The sequence below is a fragment of the Magnolia sinica genome, chromosome 3 (genome assembly GCF_029962835.1).
Source record: "Magnolia sinica isolate HGM2019 chromosome 3, MsV1, whole genome shotgun sequence".
Lineage (NCBI taxonomy): Eukaryota > Viridiplantae > Streptophyta > Magnoliopsida > Magnoliales > Magnoliaceae > Magnolia > Magnolia sinica.
In genome coordinates, this window is record NC_080575.1 from 82,413,393 (window position 1) to 82,435,203 (window position 21,811).

Genomic DNA, 21,811 nt, shown 5'->3' on the forward strand with positions numbered 1-21,811 from the left:
GGTAGAGATTCTCTTACACGACGTTTTTCCTCGAACTGAACGCAGGCCCACATCTCCTAGCCAGGATATTGCCTTGGCGGGTGAGACGTGGCGTCGGAACCGTGGCGATGGCGCGGTCACTAAGGTACAAGTCTCGGGTCGAGCTGACTTCGATATGCAGGACTCGGCATAAGATCACGCGCAAACATCGGATACAGGTCGAGGGTTGCTAAAATTCGACCGAGAGGACCGTTGAAGCCTACGAAATGGTAGTCTACAATTCGAGTCTCACAATATGGGTCGTGGTTGTCATGTTATATGGATCGTGGTTGTTACATATTCACTTTTTTTAATATCAAATGAAAGGATAGGCATTGGTACCATAGCTTAAGGCTCACAATCGGGTGATTTGTTACATCCTCCTTATCGGCCAGCTCGTCGTGGGCCCAAAAGGTCCTGACGTAGGCAGTGTTCACTTCCAACAAACATCACAGTAAGCCTAAAAAGTTTCAATAATGGCTGCAACTGTCACCATTATTTTTTATTATGTGGCCCACACGACTTCTGATTGAGGATGATATTTGGGAAAGGATGGGTGACGTGGATTATACACATACATCAATGTGGGCCCCACGAGTTGGGCCTTGCTCATGTGGGGCCCACATTTATGTATGTGTATAATCCACGATACCCATCTTTTTTGCCATGTCATTTTAGGGTTAGTGCCCAAATATCAACTTGAATCAAAGCTCGTGTGGGCCACATTATAGAAAATAATGGGGAGAGTGGCACCCACATTTGAAAATTTTCATGCTCACTATGGTGTTTGTTATAAGTGGACACTACCCAAGTCAAGACGTTTTGGGCTCACGGTGAGGTGGCCGACAAGGTGGATGGAACAGATCACCCCATTATGGGCCTCAAGCTATTGTACCAATGAATATTCTTTTATTTGATAGTAAAGGAAGTGAAGTTGTAACAACTGCGACCTATATAATATGACAACCACGACCCATAGAATATGACAACTACAACCCATGACAACCACGACCCATATAACATGACAACTATGACCCATGACAACCATAACCCATATAACATGATAACCTCGGCCCTTGCCATATGACAACCACGACCTATATAACATGACAACTACTACCTCGCCCGTTAGTCCATCACAACCACACCTTAATCTGTAGCCTTTGATCAATTTTTAGTAGTGTAGGCGGTGAGCAAGTAATAATCCGTCCATTGGATTTAGAATTTAATTTAACTTCATCAGCTAAAAAAGAGTTATATCCAAAAAATTTATGGCCCCCAAAAGAATTTCAATAGTAGGTTTTCAATTTATATGGGTCGGGGTTGTCGTGGTTGTCATGTGTTAAGGGTAGGGGTTGTGATGTGTTAAGGGTCGGGGTTGTGATGTGTTAAGGGATGGATTGTGATTTATTCACTACCTACATTACCAAAAATGGATCAAAGGCTATAGATTAAGATCATGGTTGTAATGGAGTAAAGGTCGAGGTTGTAGTTGTCATGTTGTATGGGTCGTGGTGGTCATGTTATATGAGTCATAGTGGTAATGTCCCAAGGCTCAAAGTTATCATGTTGTATGGATCGTGGTTGTCATGGGTCATAGTTGTCATGTAACATGGGTAGTGGTTGTCATGTTATATGGGTTGTGGTTGTCATGGGTCGTAGTTGTCATGTTATATAGGTCGTGGTTGTCTTGTTACATGGGTCACAGTTGTTACATGTTCACTTCCTTTACTACTAAATAAAAGGATAATCATTAGTACCATAGACTAAGGCCCATAATGGGGTGATCCGTTCCATCCACCTTGTTGGCCAGCTTGCCGTGGGCCCAAAAAGTCCTGACTTTGACAGTGTCTACTTTTAACAAACACTACAGTGAGCTTGGAAAGTTTCAACAGTGGGTGCCACTATCACCATTATTTTTTATTATGTGGCTCACATGAGCTCTGATTTAGGCTGATATTTAGGCCCTAGCCCTAAAATGACCGGACAGAAAGGATGGGCAGTGTGGATCATAAATATACATCAATGTGAGCCCCACGAGTTGGGCCTTGATCATGTGGGGCCCACATTGATGCATGTGTATAATCCATGCTACCGATCTTTTTTTGCCATGTCATTTTAGGGCCATGGCCCAAATATTAGCTTGAATTAGAGCTCATGTGGGCCACATAATAGAAAATAATGGTGACAATGGCACCCACAGTTGAAACTTTCCAGGCTCACTGTGATGTTTGTTAGAAGTAGACACTGCCAAAGTCAGGACTTTTTGGGCCCACAGCGAGCTGGCCGACAAGGTGGATGGAATGGATTACCCCATTGTGGGCCTTAGGCTATAGTACCAATGAATATCCTTTCATTTGGTAGTAAATGAAGTGAACATGTAACAACCGCGACCTATATAACTTGACAACCAGGACCCATATAACATGACAACTATGACCTATGACAACCACAACCCATATAACATGACAACCACGACCTATGTAACATGACAACTACGACCCTTGCCACATGACAACCTCGACCCTTGCCACATTACAACCGCGACCCATATAACATGATTACCATGACCCATATAACATGACAACCACGACCTCGACCCTTACTACATTATAACCACAACCTTAATCCGAAACCTTAATTTGATCCATTTTTGTTAGTGTAGGCAATGAACAAGTAACAATCTCGACCTTTAACATATCACAACCCCAACCCTTAACACATTACAACTATGACAATCCTGACCCATATAAATTGAAAACCTACCATTTAAAACTTTTAGGGGCCATAATTTTTTTGGATATAACTGTTTTTTCGCCCATGAAGTTAAATTAAATTCTAAATCCAATGGACGAATTGTTACTTGTTCACTGCCTATACTATTAAAAATGGATCCAAGGCTACAGATTAAGTTCGTGGTTGTAATGGAGTTAGGGTCGAGGTCATGATTGTCATGTAATATGGGTTGTCGTTGTAATGTGTCAAGGGTCGAGGTTGTTATGTTATATGGGTCTCGTGGTTGTCATGGATCGTAGTTGTCATATTATATGGGTCGTGGTTGTCATGGGTCGTAGTTGTCATGTTATATGGGTCATGGTTGTTATATTATATGGGTCGTGGTTGTTATATGTTCACTTCCTTTACTACCAGATGAAATGATAGCCATTGGTACCATACCCTAAGGCCCATAATGGAGTGATCCATTCCATCCACCTTGTCGGCCAGCTCGCCTTGGGGCCAAAAAGTCCTGACTTGGGCAGTTTCCACTTATAACAAACATCACATCGAGCCTGAAAAGTTTTAACAATGGGTGTCATTTTCACCATTATTTTCTATTCTGTGGCCCACACAAGCTCTGATTTCGGCTGACACTTGGGCCCTAACCTTAAGGTAAAAATGATGGGCGGCATCGATTATGCGCATACATCAATTTGGGCCCCACGAGTTGGGCCTTGCCCACGCTAAAAAAGGCTTTAGTTTGAATAACACGTAACTTGTTCCGTATTCTAAACCGTACAACTGCTGATCCAAGGACAATGGCATTTTGGTCCAAAAATATTTCCTAAGCTTGTCATAAGGCCACCCTCCGAATATTTGAATGTTGAATCCCTTTAGGGAATTTGACCATTCATCGAGGCCAATATGGTCAAATTCCCTTGTAAGAAAGAAAAAGCCAATGTTCATATGCATGCATGCCGTGCCATATTCATACAGTGACCAAACAAGCGAAGTCCCCTGAAGAGGGATGGTCTCGATCATCCAGCAAGACTTGGTGACCTACCCAGATCAGGGTCAAGAAAGTCCCGATAAGAATGTATGTGGGCCCCAGTTGCATCACTTGGTTGATAGGCTTGTGTGAAAGCACTTCCAAAATGAACATGAACACGTGCGAATCGGACAAAAAATTTACCTTTCCACGTGCAAGGCATCGCCGAGTAGCAGGATTTGTAGGATGTTCGTGAACACCAAGCTCAGAGGTGAGAATGCAGATACAAAGATGGGCCCCTTCTTGTAAGCACACCACATGGTAAAGACGTTTGATAACCCACAGTAAAACACTGCCTACAATATGGCATGTTTGGCATCGCAATATCAGTGTCATAGAAGTGAATTTACATGTGGGATCAGAGTTAGCAAAAACCCATACGACTAAAAAAGAAAGAAAGAAAGAAAGAAAGAAAAGCAAAATAAATTTTAAAAAAAGTGAGTCTTAAATCTGATTTCAATCGTTGAAAACACAGAAAATTTGGCCCAAGAAGGGGAATGCAAAAAAAGATCAGTAAATGGAAAGTTTATATTTAATATGGTTTGAATTTAAAAATTATATATTATATATAAATAGCCTAAGATATAGAGCTACTTCTAAATTATATAGATTTCTATATGCATAGGTAAATAACATTGAATCCTTCCTTCTTTTTCTTTTTCTTTTTTTCCCTTTAGAGTAATGATCCGTCTGCACAAAACTTTCACCTTCTACTCAAAGCTATTTGATATAAAGTGAGTAAAGGATGACTCAATGAAAGGCCTGGATTGTACGAATTGGGAGGAAACGGGCTCTGATTGGACTGATTGGGCATAAACAGCCTATAAACACACATTGTAGCTTCCAAATGATCATCACTTTACAATGAGTTATCCATTTCTCCTGATATAACATATAGTTGGAAAACTATTGACAATCTCCATACCCAAATGGTGATTCAAGGTTCATTGGATTATTAAGGCTTTGAAATTTTCAAATATTTTAGGGGTTCAATTAGAATTTTAAATTAAAACTTATTATTTTTTTGTAAGTTTATATTTCTTAGGGTTTTAAGAGCCCAATTGTTGTCTAGAGCCTTGTTTTAGTAATCCGCCCCGCAGGTTGCTTAGGAGTTTTAGTTGGATTAGATGCCTTTTTACTATTTCATTAAATAATAATAATAATAATAATAATAAAAACAAACTCATCTCGTTTCAAATTAGAGCCTACGGTTTATTTTATGTATATAAGCACAATATATATGTTCTGAGCAACACTTTTTATAAAATAACATTAGTTTTATCTCTTGTTTTTATAGATTTTTCTCTCCTAGTAGATTAAGGGGCTATTTTTGAGAAGAAGACGGTGATCTCTTCTGTTTATCCATGCATCTGCTATTTTAGATGCTGGTGGGCCAATCTTTATTATTTTCAAATTATCATTAAAAATTTTAAAAACATGTTTAATTCAATGTGCCGACAAACATAAAAAAGAGTTTATTTTTTGCCTATGTTTGGTGAGATATGGAGTTTTTAATGGTTAGCTAATTATATGGTGATTTTCTTTTTCAATAATTAAGGAATTTATAATGGATTATTGCTAATAATGTGTGGGATCCATGGTTTCGTGATACCGTTTTGATGGGGCCAGTTATCTCCCTGATTGGAAGACTATAGCAGGTTTGATCAGTGGCCTACAATCAAACATGATGGGGCCAGTTATCTCCCTGACTGTACAGTTAAGTCAAAGGTACGACAACGGCTGATAGGTCAAAGTTGTAGGATGTTTTGGGGAATCCCTGAACAAAGATCTAGATAATTTCTGTCCAATACATGATGTTTAGGACCACCATTATTTTTTCATGGATGGAATACTTACGCCAAATATGATGTTTAGGAGCTCTAAATCCCATTGAAGTTGCCATTGCGATGCTTCACGACTTGTAATCGTGGCCAATACAATTGTTTGTAATGTTCCAAAGAATAGCATGATAGCAGTCAAGGAAGACTCGGCTGGGTACCACCTTGTCATGGGCCTCTGCACATCCAAAAGAAATTTTAAATTAGTATCATATTTAGCATAGTAGGAGAGTGGAGAAAGAAGGTCACCCTTGTTGTCAGAACTATGTCTTAAATCTGACATGTCTTTTTGGGAACGCTCGACTGATTGAGAGCATGGCTCGACCGGTCGAGGCCCTCTCGACTCGAAGTCTAATGAGATCATTTTTTGGGTGTCCGTGATGCTCGACCAGTCGAGGGTCAGGCTCGACCGGTCAAGTGGGTTGCTTGACCAGTCGAGGCCCTCCTTCGATTAGACAGATCCTGCGCGGACTGCGTAAATTTGAGGCGGTTTTCGGACTTTTCCAAAGGAGGTGCGTAAGTGGTGTTTCCTAAACTATAAATAAGGATCTCTAGGGCTATTCTAAAGTATTTTAAGGCTTTCTAAAGGGGTTCCAAGGGTTTCTAAAAGAGTTTTAGAGTTTCTAAAGAGTGTAACAAGAGTAGATTCAAGATTATTTGAATCGGGTAAGTCCTCTCTCTTGCAATTTCTTTTCATAGTGGATTTCTGTCGCTTTGTGCCATGATTTTTTTCCGCAAGGGTTTTCCATATTAAATCTTTGTGTTCTCTTCTGATTGCTTGTTGCTCTTGGATTGTTATCCTAGATCTAGATCTGTGTGATTCTGCAATACAAATCCCCAACAAGTGGTATCAGAGCAATCGTTAGGGCATAGATCTGAATCTGAGGGATTATTAATAATGAGAAATGGTAAGTTTGATATTGAGAAGGATTCAAGTAAAAATAATTTTAAGTTATAGAATGTTAAGATGATTAGCCTATTAACTAAGCAAGGCGAGATTAAGGCTCTTAAGGAGCGAAAATCTACCATGAAAGATGATGAATGAGAAAACCTTGATAGTAATGTTTTAGCCTCTATCCGTTTATGTCTCACGGATGAGGTTCTCTATAATATTTTGAGGGAGAAAACCGCTATTAGTTTATGAGCGAAGTTAGAGATCATCTATGCAAAGAAGTCCTTTGAAAATTGCCTATACTTAAAGCTACAGTGTTATACCTTCAAGTTGGCAGAGGGTGGAGATCTAGAAACCCATATCAGCAACTTTAATAAATTATTGTGCAAATTGCTGGATATAAAGGAAGTGGTCAAAGATGAGGAACAGGCATGTATATGTTGAATTCTCTTCCTTCATCATATGAGTCTTTCAAAGACACGATGTGCACCGCAAATAAAACCCTAAGTGTTGACACCGTTATCTCAGCCCTTCAAGGGAAGGCTATAAGAAAGTTAAACGGTGATATAGGGGCATCTTCTGATACACTGATTACGAAGGGTAGATATTTTGAGCGAGGTACAGGATCTTCAAGGCCTAGATCCAAATCAAATGGAAAGGGCAAAGGAAAATTAAAGTGTTGGATTGTAGGTTGTTTGGACACATGAAGAAGGATTGTAGAAATCTTAAAGTGAAGAAAGAAAATTCACCGGCTTCTTTCAAGGAGGCCAACGTTGTCACATCTGATGAAGAAATAAGTGGTACTAGTAATGTTCTGTCTATGTCCATGATCAGACATGTTCACGATAGTCATGCAAATGAGTGAATCCTAGACACAGGAGTGTCATATCACATGATTTCTCATCAGAGTTGATTCGCTAGTTATAGAAAATGCGGTGGTGAATAGGTTTTTATGGGTAATGATAATGCTGGTAATGTTGTGGATATTGGTACGGTGAGCATCAAGATATTTTATGGGATGGAGCGTACCCTGACTGATGTTAGGCACGTTCCTTATATGAAGAAAAATTTAATTTCTCTTGGTGCACTCGAGGCTATAGGGTGCAAGTTCACCGGTATTGATGGTGTCTTTAAAGTTTCAAAAGGGGCACTCTTAATTATGAGAGCGCAAATGTACGGAAACCTTTAAAGGTTGATTGGGAGCACTTCAACAAGTGGAGCAGCAGCAGCTATTACAAACTCCACATCTCTACGTATGTGGCATGCTCGTCTGGGCCACATGAGCAGCGGGGTATGAAGGTACTATCTGATTGTTGTTTGATTCCAGCTTTTAAAAATTCTGATTTACATATATGTGAGCATTGTATATATGGTAAACAATCAAGATTATCTTTCAAATATGGAAAACATGTATGTAAGAGAATGTTTGATTATGTGCATTCTGACGTATGAGGGCAATCACTGGAAATTTTCATTAGAAGGTCATCATGGTTTGTTTCATTCATTGATGACTACTGTACTAAAGTTTGGGTTTACTTCATGAAATGTAAATCCAAAGTTTTTATCATATTCAAACAATAGAAGGCAATGATGGAAAAATAGTCATGGTGGAAAATAAAGGTTTTAAGGACTGACAATGGTGGAGAATTTACTTCCACTGAGTTTAATGCGTATTATAAGGATGAAGGGATTATTAGGCACAACACAGTGCGCCACACACCCAAGCAAAACGGTGTGGCTAAACGAATGAATCGAACTCTCCTGGAGAGGGCCAGATGCATGTTAAGTAATGTTGTGTTGAGCAAGGACCTATGGACAGAGGCCGCTAACATAGCTTGTTATTTTGTGAACCGATCTCCTTCAACGGCAATTGAATGTAAAATCCCAGAGGAAGTATGGAGTGGTTAGAAAATTGACTACTCAGATCTACGCATATTTGGTTGTGAGGCTTACTCTCATGTGTCGTCAGTTGAGAGAGATAAGATAGACTATAGAGCCAAAAAGTACATTTTTATTGGCTATGATGTTGGTGTGAAAGGTTACAGGTTATTCGACAAAGTCACACGTAAGGTCATCACTAGCCGTGACGTCAGATTCGATGAAAGTTCTCTATTTTACAAGAATGATCAAGAGGAGAAAGAGGAACCAGAAAGGGTGATCGTAGATGTCTAGAATGACACAGATGATACTTAGGCAGAGATAAATGCGAAGACAGAGGTACAAGATCAGGTGGAGCAGCCACCTATGAGAAGGAATTCAAGGCTTGATCGCAGGTTACTAGAAAGATACAGGGACGACTCTAATATTGCATATGCCCTTATTGCAGATAAGGGGGACACGTCTACTATTTAGGAGGCTCTTGATGAGCCTGATGCAAAAAAGTAGAAGGTGGCTATGGACGATGAGATGGACTCGCTACACAAAAATCACAGATGGGAGTTGATGGAGTTCCAGTGGGCCAAAAAATGATCGGATGCAAGTGGTTATTCAAAAGGAAATAGGATAAATACAAAGCAAGGTTGGTAGCGAGGGGTTATGCTTAGAGAGAAGGAATCGACTTCACAGAGATATTCGCGCGGGTAATTAAGCAGGTGTCTATCAGATTCGTGTTGGCATTGGTTGTCCATTACGATCTCAAGCTGGAACAGATGGATGTCAAGACTGCATTCCTGCACAGAGAACTGGAAGAGCAGATCTACATAAAGCAACTAGAGGGCTACGAAGTTAAAGGGACAGAAAAATGTTTGCAGGTTAATTAGGTCATTGTTCGACCTGAAATAGTCGCCTAGGAAATGGTATAAAAAATTCGATTCTTTAATGTTGAGTTAAAAATTTACTCGAAGTGAGTACGATCATTGTGTCTTTTATAAGACACTGAATTATGAAAAATTCATCATCCTAGTATTGTATGTTGATGATATATTAATCGACTGTCATGATATGTCTGAAATCAACATACTGAAGACTCAGTTATCAAGGACATTAGAGATGAAAGATCTAGGGGCTGCAAAGAAGGTTCTCGGTATAGATATTCATAAAGACAGGAAGAAGAGTAGGCTTTGGTTATCATAGACAGAATACCTTGAAAAGGTATTGATCAAATATATGATGGACCAAGCAAAACCGGTGAGTGTTCCCCATGCGGCTCACTTCAAGCTTTCTTCAGAACAATGTCCTAAATCAAATGAGAAAAAACATGTTATGTCTCATGTGCCTTATTCGAATGTAGTTGGCAGTTTAATATATGTCATGGTCTATACGAGACCAGATATTTCATTGGTAGTCAGTATTGTGAGCAAATACATGTCAAACCCCGGCAAGCAACATTGGGAAGCGGTGAAATGGCTACTTCGGTACATTCGAGGTACGAAAGACTACATCTTAACTTTTTAGAAGACAGGAACAAAACTGGTAGGGTATGTGAATTTCGACTATAAAGGCAGTATAGATTCCAGGAAGTCTATTTCAGGATACTCGTTTGTACTAGCAGGTGAAGCAATCAGTTGGATGTCAAAGCTTCAGTTTGTGGTGGCTCTTTCCACGACCGAAGTAGAATATATGGTAGTGATGGAAGCATTTAAAGAAGGTGTTTAGCTCAGAAGCATGATAAATCAGTTGAGACTTCAGCATGAGGTCGTGCCGGTTAATTGTGATAGCGAGAGCATTATCAATTTAGCTAAAAATTCTGTTTATCACTCACGTATTAAACACGTTGATGTTTGTCACCACTTTATCCGACAGGTGCTTGAGGAAGGAGGCGTAACACTGGTAAAGATTCAGACCAGTATGAATCCATCAGACATGCTAACCAAGGTCGTTCCTACAGAGAAGTTCAATTTTCATGTAACTTCTCTGGGCTTAGCGATGGCATAAGAGAAGGACGGAGTGTGCACGAAAAGTGTTGATTGAAGCTATGATGCGATGCAGATATAAGAAAAGAGGTCAAGAAGCTACACGGTTGAAGATTGAAGACATGGTGGAGATTGTTGTCAGGACTATGTCTTAAATCTGATATGTCTTTTTGGGGACGCTCGACTGATCGAGAGCATGGCTCGACCGGTCGAAGGTCCACTCGACCGGTCGAGGCCCTCTCGACTCGAAGTCCAGCGAGCTCATTTTTTGGGTATCCATGATGCTCGACTAGTCGAGGATCAGGCTTGACCAGTCAAGGCCCTCCTTCTACTAGACGAGGGTTACGCAGATCCTGCGCGGACTGCGTAAATTTGAGGCAGTTTCTGGACTTTTCCAAAGGAGGTGTGTGAGTGGTGTTTCCTAGACTATCAATAGGGGTCCCTAGGGCTATTCTAAAGTATTCTAAGGCTTTCTAAAGGGGTTCCAAGGGTTCATAAAAGGGTTTTAGGGTTTTTAAAGGGTGTAGCAAGGGTGAGATTCGAGATTGTACGAATTGGGTAAGTCCTCTCTTTTGTAATTTCTTTTCAAAGTGGATTTCTATCGCTTTATGCCGTAGTTTTTTCCCGCAAGGGTTTTCCATGTTAAATCTTTGTGTTCTCTTCTAATTACTTGTTGCTCTTAGATTTCTATCCTAGATCTAGATCTGTGTGATTCCGCAGCACAAAGCCCCAACAACCCTCTTCTTTGTCAATGTTAAGCCTTGAATCCGCAAGGAAAAAAGACATTATGAAACGATAGTTAAATTGATAATGATGAAAATTATCTCTATATTGTATTAGATATGGCTTATATAAGCTTTAGAATTCTAATTTGTCTTAAAATAGTAAAATTATTTTAAGCCTACAAAAGATGGTAAACTTATTAGATATACTAAAGACATCTAAGCCCATGGAAACACATTAAAGATAACTCAAGGTCTTTAAAATAAGATTAGACTGCAAACACTAAAGAGATTGAAAATAGTAAAATTCATACTTACTAGAACATGGTATTGATTGACTTTGAACTGAAATTTGACTTCTAAAATAATCTTATTTTGTGAAATCATTACGACCCTGCACACCCTAAATTTTCTGAAAATACTAAATTCAAAACTTACTAAAAATAGTAGATATTGACTTTGACTAGAAATTAAACTCTTAAAATGATCTAATTTTGTGAAATCGATAGGGTTGATAGTTTTTCAACGCTATTTTATGATATTAATCCTTATAACCAATCGCAAAGTTGCTTGTTGGAAGCTATCGTTTCCATTAGGAATTTTTATTTTTATTTCCTTAGATTGGACCTTCTTTCCTAAGTTTCTTTTGACTCTGATGCTCCATAAAATGGCCCACACTCCATTCTCTATTATATAATGATGCATGAGATGGTCCACATGATGATTTAATTGTCGAAATCATAGTGCTAGAGAACTTTCACGTTTCCCCTGACTAATAAATATCATGGATCTATAATACTTTCATTGAGTCATAATGAGGTCTCTTATACCAAATAACATACCGGGTGTGTGGTTTAAGAGGAGATCACCGTCTTCTTCTCAAGAATAGCCTTAAATCCAAAAGAAAGAAAAATCTCTAAAAATAAGAGATAAGTTTGATATTATTGATGAAAAGTCCAAACAAAGTCTGTTTAGAAAATCCGTTAGACTTTTATAAGCCCTAAACCCTAAATTCATAACTTTTTCAGAATAGTAAAAATTTCAAAATATTTAATTTATTAAAAATAATAAACAGTTTCTAAAGTAATTCAAACACTTCCACATGGTTCAAACAAATAATTTAAGCTACAATGTGAATTACTGAAGACAGTCTATGCACATTTTTCCCAGATTTTTTAATGTTTGACAAGACTTTGCACGGTCCATTCAACAGAAAATCAAGACACGGTGTGGATTCTTTGGAAAATCATCTACGGATTTTTATTTATTTATTTATTTAGGCCTTGTTCATAGCTTTATAGTTTGGGAACTATGGCTTCCTAGGAACACTAAAATTTTTAGAGGTAAACATTTTTACACTGTAAGTGTGATTATCAAAGTCCTCAGTTGGCCTAGAGAGGTAGCAAACAGGTTGGGGATTGCTTGAAGGAGCTAGAAGGGATAAATTTCACCATCTTGTACGTAGTTAGAGAAAGAAACTTCGTATTGGACATTTTAGTGCGCTTAGGCATTAGTGGTGCACTTGATAACATCTATAGAAGGCGAACCAATCTCCCATTAGAGGGGTCTCCTTGTTATGGATGATGCAAGCTTGGGTCGAATCAGATGCAAGGGCTGATCCTATGTTGGGGAGAAGTTCAGTGTCTCTTTCTTGCAGCTCAGTTTACCAATTTGGATGTGGGTTGAAATCGCTGTAGTGCCCTAAGTTGTAGTTAGAGTAGTATGTTGTCCCATTCTATTGGCTGTGTTGATTGTGTTTGGAGGTTGCAGCAAGCCTGTCTCGCCTGCTGCTGAGAAACTTTAGACGCTTCTCTCCCCTACTGGCTGCTCTCTGAGATGACCCAGCCTCTCCTCCATCCTGGCAACGTTCCTGTTGCAGTCTAATGGCAGAGGCATAATAGTGTAATGGGCGAGGCTGCTGATTGATCGACATTGGTATGTCTGGTTTTCTTTGCATTTTGCCTGTCTGGTGGGTGGATGATGTGAGACGGGTTCTTACTTTGAGAAGTTTTTGAATGTCGCCTATATCAGTGAGGCTGAGCAATAGCATCCGTGCCATGGGGCTGTTAGTAAATATTTCAATCTAATTGGACTTTGTGCTGAGCTGAGCCGTTTTGATTTCTGTGTGGAGAAAGTACGGTGGAATAATTGGAATCAAAATTAATTGCTGCTCTGATGTCTGTGTGGAATCTGTTCTGTATTATTCTGCTTTCTCGTGTTGCTTGGAGCTACATGTTCCGTATGTTCAGCTGCATCTCCTCTCCTAGGGTGGATTGCTGCATCATACTTGGATGCTCTAGTGATGAGATGTCCAGCTTCTGGATTGCTGGGAATCAATGCTCCTTGGTATAGTTGTAGTCCCCTGCTGTAGCAGCTAGTTTTTGAAGGCATTCGGTGGTATTGGCCTATTGGTGAGGGCTAAATTCGGGGAAGGATTTAATCTCGCTTAATGGTTTGTTGAGGACGGTATGCTGATGATGATCTTTTATGGCCACTATTTTGTGGATGGGCTGTGGATGGTAGGCCGTTGATGGTCCACTCATAATGGAACTTAGATTATTGGGGTGTTGAGGATGAATCTGTAATCCCACCAAGATGTCTGGAAAGGCTGGAATTAGTTCTGATGCGATTGGAAGATTTGGTCTGACGTTGTTGGCATAATGATGATGGTCCATGGAGATGGTGGGATGATTGGGTGGCTAATGGAGAGGCCTTTTTTTTTAGCTGAAATTATGGGCTGGTGTTTATGGTTGATTGTTTTTCTCCGGGTGGTTCATCTGCTGGGATCTCTATCTTTTGGATTTGTCAGTTTAAGTTATCACTGTGGTTATCTTGGTGAGGCACTGTTTGAAGGATGGATATAGTCCCAATCGTAGTCTTGGTTTTCCTTCTCTTTGTAAATTTTGTTGTTGTCTATTTCATGGATTTATAGGATAAGTGCAGCTTGTAATTTTTTGTGCACACCCACCTTTCTTAAAAAAAGAAGAAGCTATCATAGGACTCTCCAGATTCTAAAATAACTTTAAAATAGCAAAAAACTTAATTGCAAAAAATAGTAAATTTTGACTAAAACAAATAAAAAACTCCTAAAATGACCTGTTTTTGAAAACCATTTAGGGCTTATGGACAATGGCTTTGTCTAGCATGCAGAGCTCATCGATGGATTTTATGAGATATATCACACGCACGAAATGAATAACCAGTCCAATGCATGCTAGGCCTTGGATTGAACTTTCTAACCTATTTCTTTCAATCTTAGCGGTCCATGTATTGTTCTTGAGTTTTGCCCTGCAAGTCAGTCCCTATGCTGCCTCTAGACTCTTGAATCACAAGCCAACATCAGCGTCATCGTTGAGTTCAATAGATTGAACTCTTGACAAAAATGGACAAAAGTGGAAATTTATCTAGTTTTCTCAATAGTTGGATTCATTCAAACCAACAGTTGTGATGACTCTCTATGGAGATGGGGCCCTGTAAATTTGGTGTGAATTTTGATGGACAGTACCTGAGGCAATCGAACAAAAACTTTAGATAATGAAAACAGTAATTTGCAAAGTGGTGCAATTTGAGGGAGATTAGTTGGAAGGCTATCTTGACACGTGCGAATGTAATATACGAGTATGAGATCATGACCATTCATCATGTTGGCCCACCACGAACGTGCCCATGGCCAAAAACAAGACTAACCCATTTGCCAGGTCATCCACTTGTGCAAGTGAAAAAAATAAAATCACAGCTAGAAAAAGAGGACCAGCGATCCACACACAACGTTTACCTGTACCCAAGTGGACCTCGGCAATTTTGGACCAGGGCCTTTTCGTGGTCGCCACCACCTGATTTGTGGCTCCAGGATCACTTCATCACAGTAGCCTTTCTCACAACACAGAGACTAGGGAATGTGCATGCTACTCACCAGCAACAGAATCCATATACTGAGTGCAACAACCCCAACAACAACCATAGCCAAGCCAAGCAAAAAATCTCCCAAGCTTCTTGTGGTGAGCAAACCAACAGATGAATCTTTCCATAATACGAGGATGAAAGCACCAGAGACGGCTACGAGGGTCCCAAACAGCTTCCCTTTACCCCAGCAGGTATTAAATTTAAGTTCCTCTTGCCTTGAAACGATAGATAAAACGTATGTAAAGATAGGGGTCATGTTGAGAACTGTCGCCTCAAATGTACTTGAGATGTAGTACAAGCAAGCGGATAATAGGTTTTGTGAAAGTGCCATTCTGCAATGAATCAATCAACTTGTTCAATTCCCAGGATTTAATTAAAGAAATTCGACAAAGGAATTAAGCACAAGAACTGGTGTATGAACGGAAATTCTAGAATTCTAATTATTTCGGGATTGTTTGGTAGTTCAGTTTCCAGGTAATAAGAGTGAAGGCTCATGTCTGCCATTTATCTACTATCCTTCCACACATAATCTAAAAAAAAAAAAAAAAAACAGAGAGATAGAATATATATATATATATATATATATATATATATATATATATATATATATATATATATATATCTATCTCTCTGTTTTTTCTTTTCTTTTATAGATAATGTGTGGAAGGATAGTAGATAAATGGCAGACATGAGCCTTATATATATATATATATATATATATATATATATATATATATAGAGAGAGAGAGAGAGAGAGTCATGCTCACCTGTGCACCTTTGCACATGTGTCATTGGCATCAAATCTGAATGGCCCACGTGATGCGGAATCCCAAATCATGTATGACGGGTTGTCAAAAAAGTTTGTATGCTTCGTGCCAAGTGGTGTGAAGGTGAGCTTTCGGATATATATATATATATATATATATATATATATATAGAGAGAGAGAGAGAGAGAGAGAGAGAGAGAGAGAGAGAGAGAGAGAGTCATGCTCACCTGTGCACCTTTGCACATGTGTCATTGGCATCAAATCTGAATGGTCCATGTGATGCGGAATCCCAAATCACGTATGATGGGTTGTCAAAAAAGTTTGTACAGGAGATCTCCTTTTGATACAAGGAGAATCAATCCCCGAGATCTTCGTCGAGAATCAAGCTGAGGATAACTGACACAGGGATGAACGTGATGAGGATAACTACTCCGAATCCACGGAGGTTCTCTGGACTCCTCACAGAGACTTCTCGAATCCACGAGGAAAGAAAGCAGAAAATAGAAATAAATTCTAATAAATTCGAAATTGATTAATTGATGATTAAAAATGAGTTTACAACCCTTTAAATAGGGCTACCAGGCAATGGGAAAGAAATTAGAATCAAACTACAACTCAAACTCTTAGAATCCGTGACTTACTATAAATAGTAAACTTACTATTTATAGACGGTCGTGATGTCTACTAGTGCGCAAGGTTTTCGGCCAAAAATAGTAAGTGTCCTATTTGGCTTCACCAAACCGTTCTCCTAATTATTCTAAGCTCTTTTCACGTTGGGCGCAACTCCTAAAGCCCGACGGATGAAGAGTTATAATCAAACTAAAACTTACTATTTATAGTAAAAACGAAATTAAAACAGGGAAACGACCGTCAATCCAGGGGTTTTTCGCAATTCTGGGCTGCGTAACCCGGCATAGCAGGGTTGGTTGGCTTCAGTAGCTCATTCTACCCCAAAATCATATATTTTACGTCAGATAACTCATTCCGGATTGCAAGATACGTCCGATTTAAGGTTCGATGGTCTGGATCACTTCTGTCGTCGACTGGGCCTTTTCTGATCCATCTTGGCCATGTAATTGTCCGCAACCCGCTCTACATCAGAGAGTCATGCTCAGTGCCAAGTGGTGCGAAAGTGAGCATTCAGAAATATATATATATATATATATATAGAGAGAGAGAGAGAGAGAGAGAGAGAGAGAGAGAGAGAGAGAGAGAGAGAGTCATGCTCACCTGTGCACCTTTGCACATGTGTCATTGGCATCAAATCTGAATGGTCCATGTGATGCGGAATCCCAAATCACGTATGATGGGTTGTCAAAAAAGTTTGTACGAGTTCCGTGCCAAGTGGTGCGAAGGTGAGCATTCGGATATATATATATATATATATATATATATAGAGAGAGAGAGAGAGAGAGAGAGAGAGAGAGAGAGAGAGAGAGTGTCATGCTCACCTGTGCACCTTTCCACATGTGTCATTGGCATCAAATCTAAATGGTCCATGTGATGCGGAATCCCAAATTACGTATGATGGGTTGTCAAAAAAGTTTGTACGAGTTCCGTGCCAAATGGTGCGAAGGTGAGCATTCGGATATATATATTGCAGGGCTTTGTTTGTTCCTGAAAAAGCTTGAGACCTATTTACCGCCATTAGATACATGTCATTCTCTTATTAGTAGCATGTCACATGTGTCACATGTGCCATGTCTATCTTCAAGCATGGCATTTGTTTTGCATTCAAACTTCAAACATTTTTCATGTATTGCATTTGCCCCGCGTGCAAGTCTTACATGGAATATGTCTGTCACACGAACATCATCAAGTGCCACACATGTCACATATTCCACATATGGCACCATATAGCTTCAAGCATCACACATGTGCTATATATGCCTAGCTTTTAATGTGCATATATGTTAGATGTGCTATAAACAATCGTTATTCCAAGTATTTAACAGATATCATGAGAATAATTAGTTTAAGACACCTTGTTTTTCATTTTCATAAGATGAATTTTCCTGATTAGACTTACCTGTTTGCTGTTACCAAATGGCCCCCTCACAAACCAGAATTAATTTAATTTTTATTTAAATCTGAATGGTATACATGGTGCCCTGTACCATAAAGATAATCTTACAAAAAATAATAATAAATAAATAAATAAATAAATAAAAATCACGTTGTTTGCTCATCTGAAGATTAGCCATTTTTGTAAAAAGCGAATGGACAGTTTAAATAAAATAGTCAGCTGTCCATACTTGCAGGTAAGTGCTCACCTGATGGGTGGATGAGCCCCAACTTTGTACATGGTCATATGTACCTTAGATCTACTTTTTGGACGCTTGGTGTGTGTATGGCTAGCAAACCTCAATTTCCCCATCTACTGTTGGTTTTAGCTAGGGAGTAAGGAGAGAGAAGGGGTGGGATTAAAAAGGAGAAAAAGACTGAGGAAAGGGTGGCACTACATGTACATGGATAAACATTGAAGGACACTTTTTCTCAAGCTTTAAATCTATTTAATTTTTGAGCTAATGTCCTAATATATTCTTGTGCGACATTTTTGTATAAATATGATGGATCTCAGTACCATTAAGCGTGGCTATGATGGTTCAGTAGTCTTATACAAATGGTTTGATTGTCAAACATGGCTCAGCAGTCTTTGACCATTGGTTTGTTTTTGTCACTCTGTGGATGGAATATTCATCAAAGCTTTTCTTAATACTGCAGTCTTAACCTATAGAAGGGCAACTAATAAGATGCATATAGAAACAGACACATTAAACTGAAACAGTTCAAACATGGGTTACTTGGATATGTTATTTTTTCATCATTCCCATGCAGTGGGACACGATGGATCAACATGTGTGTAAACCCATGTATGCTTTAAAAGTTCAAGAACATCGAGCCCTACAAATTTTCAGTTTAGTTTGGTTTTTTAGGGAGATATTTGGGAAAATATATCTTTTCTAAAGATTTTTATTAAAGGTATTGCTCTCAGTAGATTTACTTTTTTATTTTTTATTTTAAATGATCGATCATCCTCTCAAATCTATGATAACCAACATGCTTTTCAACTGTTGAAATTCTAAGTCCTCAACAAACCTAGATCAATCATAGGCTTTAGAAATTCGAATATAATATTACCGTTAATCTATACATTTTGCGGAAGCACATTCAATAAAGATAGAACAATTGAATAAAGCAAAATAACCAAACAATAAAGCAAACAACTACTACATAAAACTAGATATTTAACATGAAAAACCCTTGCGTAGAAAAGCATCGGCATAAAGCGACAAAAATCCACTATAATCAAAGCCTTAGAGATTACACCATTGACCTTCTCCGATTATAGATGAAACATGGATCTCTCCTTGCAATGCACACTTAAAAAAACCCTGATCCCTTAAGAAAATCATGTCTCAAGCCCTTACAAGCATTTAGAACCCTCTCACATCTCAAAACTCTTACCCTTAGAGAGAAAACACTCACATTGATAGACCTAATTGCGATCAGATTTTAAATACCTTGATTTGCGCTAAGTTGCATAACATGTTAGGTTAGACCGGATGTAACCATTGATTGGACATCGAACCAAACCGTTTGAACTTTTTGGACGAATCGAAAATATGTAAATCTTCACATCACGCAACCTAAGAATCCTAATGTTTGGTGGAACCAAAAATGAATCTGGTCGAACCGAGACAAGGATTCTCTGAACAGCAAATTGGAAAATTTCAAGGCATCTTGTACAAAAATCTCCACACTGACTTGTGTTCTGTCAAGTCACCATGAAGACCTCTTATGTAACCTTCACCTTGAGCGTAGACCGCTAGTTGTATTCTCTACCTGGAATGCAACTCCATCCACACCTCGGTGCAAGGGTGCCCAAATCTCATCAATGGCTAGTGAGATTGATCAAGCCCAAGCAGTGCTTGAACTTCTCTTTGGTCACCGACTTTTTCAACATGTCTATGACCTTCTCATCTTTGTAAATATTTTAAATAGAATCTCTCCTAAAGTAATGAGTTCACATATCTTGTGGAACCTTAAGTCGATGTTCTTAGTTCTTGCATAATATACCTGATTCATCGTCATATGGATAACACTCTGACTATGACAATGCTACTGAATCAACTCCTGCTTTAACTAGAGCTCTCATATCATACCTTTCAACCACAATCCTTATTTTGATGCCTCCCTCATAGCCATATATTCTGCCTCAGTTGTAGACAACACTATCGTATATTATTGTACAAATCTCCCACATATCGGTCTGCTTACTAATGTGAAAACATATCTCGTAGTGGACCTCCTGGTTTCTAGATCACCTACATAATTTGAATCCATGTACCCCATAACTCTACCTGAATCTCTAAGTCGCTCGAATATGATTCTAGTGTCAATTGTGCCCTTGAGATACGTGAGAATCCACTTAACAACATTCCAATGTTTTTTTCCTGGATTCGTCATATATCTACATTGACCACACTAGCTACTTGTGAGATATCTGGCCTTGTATAAACCATTGAATACATGAGACTCCTCGTTGCACTCATGTATGGAACCCATGACATATCTGAAATCTCATCTTCCATACTTGGACTCGACCTGTTTGATAACTTAAAGTGACTTGCTAGAGGCGTGATAACTTGTTTAACACCTTTTATATGGAACCTCTTTAGCATCCTTTGCACATGTCCATTCAAAGAAATCCACAACTTCCCAGACTCTCTATCTTTGTGTATCTCCATGCCTAGGATATTCTTTCTAGCGCCCATATCCTTCATTTCAAACTCCAAGCATAATAAAGACTTAAGTTAGAGTATTTCCTTCTTGTCTTTCACAGCAAACAGCATATCATCAATGTAAAGAATCTGAAGAATGTAGGACCCGTCCTCAGGTACCCTATAATATATGCAAAAATCGTACTCACACTTCATATACTCAAATCTCAACCATGTAGGAATCGAACAGCTTGCACCACTGCCTCGGAGACTGCTTAAGCCCATACAATGACTTCTTCAGCCAAGACACATGGCCTTCCTTATCAAGATTTTTGAATCCTTAAGAATGCCTCATATAAATGACTTCCTTTAAGTTCCTACGGATGAATGTTGTCTTCACATGGAGCTGCTCCAATTTCAAATTGGATTCCATTACCATGATCAGTAACACCCGGATTGAAGCATGTTTCACAAACGGAGAGAAAACTTCATTGTAATTTACTCATTCCCTGTGCGAGTACTCCTTTATTATGAGTCATGCCTTATACGTTTTGCTATATTTTTTTTGTTAATGCTTTATTATTCCTGAATACCCACTTGCACCTTATAGCCCTCTGACCTTTTAAAAGTTCCACCAACTCCCATTTTTTATTTCTCTACAGAGATTTCATCTCCTTTGCCATGGCCAACATCCATTGTTGTTATCTTTTCCGAATTTTACATTTTAAAAGGTGGAGGGATCTCCATCTATATAAATAATGCAAAAAAGTCCATGTCTTCGAACTGATAGTAAATTGGGGTTCTAATAGTTCTTTTCTCCATGTTCTTGACTATACTTTCCTGGGTATCCAACTAATTGTCTTAGTCAGTTTCTTATTGTTGTTGACTTTCACATTCAGTAACTGGCTCAATTGGCTCCAACTATCTTCAAACCCATACCAAATTAGTCTCACAATGTGTTTCTAACATCCCTACACCATCCTCGTTAGCCATCAACATTAATGCCTCATCAAAGATGACATCTCTTACAATGAACACCTTCTGTTAAACTAAATCTAAAAGCTTGTAGCCCTTAACACCTTTTTCATACCTGATAAAGATGTACTTCTTATTAGGATTTAGCTTCATCCTTTGTCCACTCTGCATGTGAACATATGTCAAAAATCTCATCCCTGAGTAATCCACCTCCTTGCTTTTATAGACGTCCTCTGCAATTTAGAGTCTAGCAATGTAGATGATGACCGATTTGCAATATAGCATAACATGTTAATCACTTCTACCAAAAAGCTTTTAGACAGCCCCGTATGAAACTACATACTTCTCACCCTCT

General features: G+C 38.9%; 1 protein-coding gene across 1 annotated transcript in view; it reads right to left on the reverse strand.

The window, feature by feature from the left end:
• LOC131238957 (WAT1-related protein At3g18200-like) overlaps nucleotides 1-21,811 on the reverse strand; it is a 104,615-nt gene that overhangs the window by 33,590 nt on the left and 49,214 nt on the right. The window contains exons 3-5 of the mRNA XM_058236532.1: nucleotides 15,001-15,322; nucleotides 5,642-5,800; nucleotides 3,929-4,080 (exon numbers count right to left, since the gene is read on the reverse strand). Of these exons, the coding sequence (XP_058092515.1) occupies nucleotides 3,929-4,080; nucleotides 5,642-5,800; nucleotides 15,001-15,322 (633 nt within the window). The remainder of the gene's footprint in view (nucleotides 1-3,928; nucleotides 4,081-5,641; nucleotides 5,801-15,000; nucleotides 15,323-21,811) is intronic.